Source organism: Triticum dicoccoides, chromosome 3A (assembly GCF_002162155.2).
Source record: "Triticum dicoccoides isolate Atlit2015 ecotype Zavitan chromosome 3A, WEW_v2.0, whole genome shotgun sequence".
NCBI lineage: Eukaryota > Viridiplantae > Streptophyta > Magnoliopsida > Poales > Poaceae > Triticum > Triticum dicoccoides.
The window spans coordinates 377149396-377153322 of record NC_041384.1 but is presented as its reverse complement, the minus strand read 5'-3'; the positions used below and the strand labels follow the sequence as shown (position 1 = coordinate 377153322).

The 3927-nt window shown below is 48.5% G+C and overlaps 1 protein-coding gene across 2 annotated transcripts; it reads left to right on the top strand.

Moving 5' to 3' along the window:
* Positions 1-645: 645 nt before the first annotated feature.
* On the top strand, positions 646-3252 carry LOC119268245 (protein CONSERVED IN THE GREEN LINEAGE AND DIATOMS 27, chloroplastic-like). Of its 2 annotated transcripts, XM_037549833.1 has the most exons (8): positions 646-965; positions 1071-1223; positions 1348-1425; positions 1496-1591; positions 1845-1880; positions 2019-2176; positions 2271-2398; positions 3049-3252. In XM_037549833.1, the coding sequence occupies exons 1-8, from the start codon at positions 699-701 to the stop codon at positions 3063-3065; spliced, it is 933 nt and encodes a 310-aa protein (XP_037405730.1). In that variant the 5' UTR covers positions 646-698; the 3' UTR covers positions 3066-3252. The 2 variants fall into 2 exon arrangements, with proteins under 2 accessions (XP_037405730.1, XP_037405729.1); XM_037549832.1 differs by lacking the exon at positions 3049-3252 and having other exon boundaries at positions 2271-2610.
* Positions 3253-3927: the final 675 nt, after the last annotated feature.

Below are 3927 nucleotides of genomic sequence, written 5' to 3'. Positions count from 1 at the left end.
TCACTATTACACATGATGCAAGGAAGTTGCTTCTGTTTAGTACTAAAATTGCCTCAACTAGAACCAAAATTGCTTAAAAAAAATTCATCGAAACATACACATATGAGATCTAGTTTTGAAGATCTCGTCGCGAGAAACCTAATGGCGAAAACGAATTTTCATTCTGACACTCGGTTCAAAAGTTATACTTTTTTTTAAAAGAGATGGAATAATGTGAGATGACATCAGCATATGCATGCAGGTAATCCTTAGTGACCATCCACCATCTGATAACGGCAGGTACATCGCAAGGAGGAAGGAGGCCGTTTTCTTAGCAGTTTTATCACTTAGCAGGTGCGTAGTCATCGGACAACTCGTGTGTGCGCTCGACTCCGCCAGATAGCGCAGCTGCGAGTTTAAGTTTTTGGGATGATTATATTTTTATTATTGGAGAACAATGTATAGTGGTCCGCACCTGGCTTGCCGTGCGCCGGCACGAGCAGGCAGCGTGCCACGGCGCATCCCACCACGTGTAGGCAGAGTGTCCAGACCTGGCCGTCGCGACCACTCCACTGCCTGAGCCACAAAAAAGTGAAAAACTGTAAGCAAAAAAGAAAAACCTGGGCCACGTAAAAGGTTCACGGCTATACATGGTGCCCTCTCGCTCCCCGAGTTCAGTACGTACGGTGGGCTAGAAGATAATAGGCGCGAGTTTTTCCATGTTGCTCCGCCTGAAGATTACCACCGTCCAGCCTGTGGCGCTGCTTCTTGGGCATGACCATGGCGCGACAGCATCCCCGCGGCGTCTCGCCGGAGCCCTTCCGCAGGGCGGTGGAGCGTCCACGAGGGCAAAGAGGCTGAGGAGCGTGGCGGTGGCGATGGCGCTCAAGGAGGAGGAGCCGGAGAGCAGCCGAAGCCGCTTCGCCGGGGGCGGCCCGAGCTGGGACCCCAGGATGGAGATCGGAGTCCCATACGAGCAAAGACCGGTATGATTTAGCGTCTCGCACAAAAGAAATTAGACACTTGGGGCATGCACCTAGCTTGCAGTCTGAATGAAAGATTTTGCTGCTTAATTTGGATGATTGGCTCAGGTTAACGAGTACTCCGCTCTCAAGGAGAGCACCTTGTACTCTTGGGCAGAGCTGAGTCCAGGCTCTTTCTTCATGCGCCTAGGCAGCCTGTGCCTGGTCACATTTACAGTTCTGGCGGCCCCAATCTCAGCCGCAAGTTTCAGTCCCGGAAAGGTACGCCCGTTCGTTATGGTTCTATATTTTCAGTTTAATGAGCAGCGGAAATTGTGCTAGTATGTTGTTCCTCACAGTGTTGTTTGACCAATTTCTCCATGATATGTATGTCAACGCTATGCAGGATCCACTCAAGTTCGTGCTAGCTGCTGGGATTGGGACCCTGCTCCTGGTGTCTCTTGTGGTTCTCAGGATCTACCTGGTAAGTTTGGCAAACGTCGGCCGTATTTTAGAAAACTGTGCTAGTATAACAATACGTGCTAGTGCTGTAGGGTTGGAGCTACGTGGGTGACAGGCTATTATCGGCAGTCGTGCCGTATGAAGAAACCGGGTGGTACGATGGCCAAATGTGGGTCAAGCCAGCAGAGGTATGTATCATCATACTCCCTCCATTCCTAAATATTTGTCTTTTTAGAGATTGCAACAAATGACTATATACAAAGCAAAACGAGTGAATCTACACTCTAAAATATGTCTATATATATCCGTATGTGATAGTCCATTTAAAGTTTCTAAAAAGACAAATATTTAGAAACTGAGGGGTACATGCTTGCTTGTTCAGCTTAAGCACAGCCATGCAATTCAGACTGCCTTTAAACGTATAATTCCTTCCTGATGCAGGTGCTGGCTCGCGACAGGCTATTGGGATCTTACAAGGTAACTTGTAGCTTGTCTTTTCTTATCATTCCATATGCTTCTTTCTTTTGGCGGGAAAACATGTATGATCGTTGACGCTTATATAACTATAAAAATGGATTTTTCACATTTTATCTTGGTGATCGACGGATTCTTCAGGTAAAGCCGGTGATCAACCTGCTCAAACAGACACTGGTGGGCACCGGTGCGCTGCTCGTCGGGGCGGTGGCACTCTTCGCCTTCGCCGCCCCCGTCGAGGAATTCGTCCACTCCTTCAATGGAGCCCCCACTACCGCCTCCTCTAAGCCGATCATGAGGTGAGTGAGTCAACTCGATGCTGCTACCCAGCTTTCACAATAGACTGTAAGCCATTGTTGCAAGCGGAATTGACTGGGGCGTGCCTGCGTGCAGGAGAGAGGACCTGCTGAAGCTGCCTGCCGAGGTGAGGCAAGACGACGACCTCGCTGCGGCTGCTGCGGAGGCCGCCAATGGACGCCCGGTTTACTGCAGGGACCGCTACTACCGGGCGCTCGCCGGCGGTCAGTACTGCACCTCGGACGACCTGCTCAACTGATGATAGCAAATAGTAATAGTACATACGTATTCTGGTATATGCAGTTTGCCACATTGATATAATAAGCACAAGTTAAGCAAATGTATCTTATCGGAATGAAATTTTGGGAAGAACGATGTTGTTGATTCTGTAATAGATTGCTTCATGATAACAGCTCACTGGCTGCCCCATTGTAAACTTAAAGCATCTTCCCCTAAAACTGAACATTTTAGACCACCTCCTACAAATTAACACAAAATTGGAAAAGCTAATGTAGAAATTAACCTAGTTGTAGTCTAAGGTCACCAAAGATTAGTGTCCTAGATAGTTTTCTCACCAAGTTTGTTTAAATATGTTTAGGAAAGTGATCGTGTGAGAGTTGTAAACCGTATCCTACTCCGGTGGTTGTACCGCATACGGGGTTGCATCGTGTTGGTTGCCAAGTCGGCAACGCGTTGGACGTGGCAATGTATGCTGCTCGTAAGGGTAGTAGTAAGTTAGTATTGTGCATACGATACTACCTCCGCTAATGCATAATATTGCATAATATTATAGATTAGTATTTTAGATGCATTTTGGGCGCTGCTACGCCCGCATGCTCACTCGTTATTTCTCGTAACGAACGCTTTGTTGCAGAAACAAGTCAGCCTTGACCCGACCCCGACTGAGCTGCGCCCTATGTGGCGCCGCCGCCAACCCACCGCGAAATCAGCCCGGCGCCGGCGCGTAGGAGCTACTTTAGGTCCGAAATCTTCTCTCCAATTTCCTCCAACAAGAGCTTTGTTGCGAAACTTTCTCATCTCTAATTTCTTGCAATAAGAGCTTTGTTGCGAAAAGTCATTTTTTATAATTTTCTGCAACAAGTCCCCTGTTGCAAAAACTCTTATTTTCTAATTTTTTGCAATAAGACCCTTATTGCAAAAACTAAAAAGACATCTCATGCCGTGCCTAATTTTCTGTAACAAGACCCTTGCTACAAAAATTGCAACAAAATCTCTGGTCGTGTCGCGCAGTCTTCGCTGTCACCGTTCCGCAACAACGTTGTTGTTGCAGAAACTTGGAGTGTGCGTGAACGTAAAGTGTTGTGATGTGGCTATGTCTAGTATTGGTGGTGCCAGGACGGTGCTCGCCTAGAAATGCAGGGGGAATGGGAGGGGGTCTCCATCCATACCTGCTGGAGTCGACGTCGGCCACCGCCGAACCCGTCGCTGTCGCCGCTGCGTTGGATATGCCCGGTCGCCGAACGCCCCCGCCCCGCCGCCCTCCTAAAGCCAGAAGCATCGCCCTCTCAGAGACAAGAGTCAACGGAGGCCAGTGGCACGAATGCTTATCCGAAACAATAGCTCTATTTCAGAAAACGAACGCGTGTGACGAGGAAAGCGGGGCCGTTCTCGTCTGTCTGATCAACAGGCGATCCAACGGACACAGAGTCGGCAGATGCGCGTGCGACATCGGTCGGTTGAAGGTAAGCTTTTCCCATTTCAGATAACCTTACTTTTTTTCATGTAAGACACA

Bases quoted from the DNA above. Each gene is read 5' to 3' on its own strand.
- LOC119268245 (XM_037549832.1), top strand. From the start codon at position 699: ATGTTGCTCCGCCTGAAGATTACCACCGTCCAGCCTGTGGCGCTGCTT. The intron at 966-1,070 runs GTATGATTTAGC...TGATTGGCTCAG, and splicing joins TCCCATACGAGCAAAGACCG to GTTAACGAGTACTCCGCTCT. The intron at 1,881-2,018 runs GTAACTTGTAGC...CGGATTCTTCAG, and splicing joins GGCTATTGGGATCTTACAAG to GTAAAGCCGGTGATCAACCT.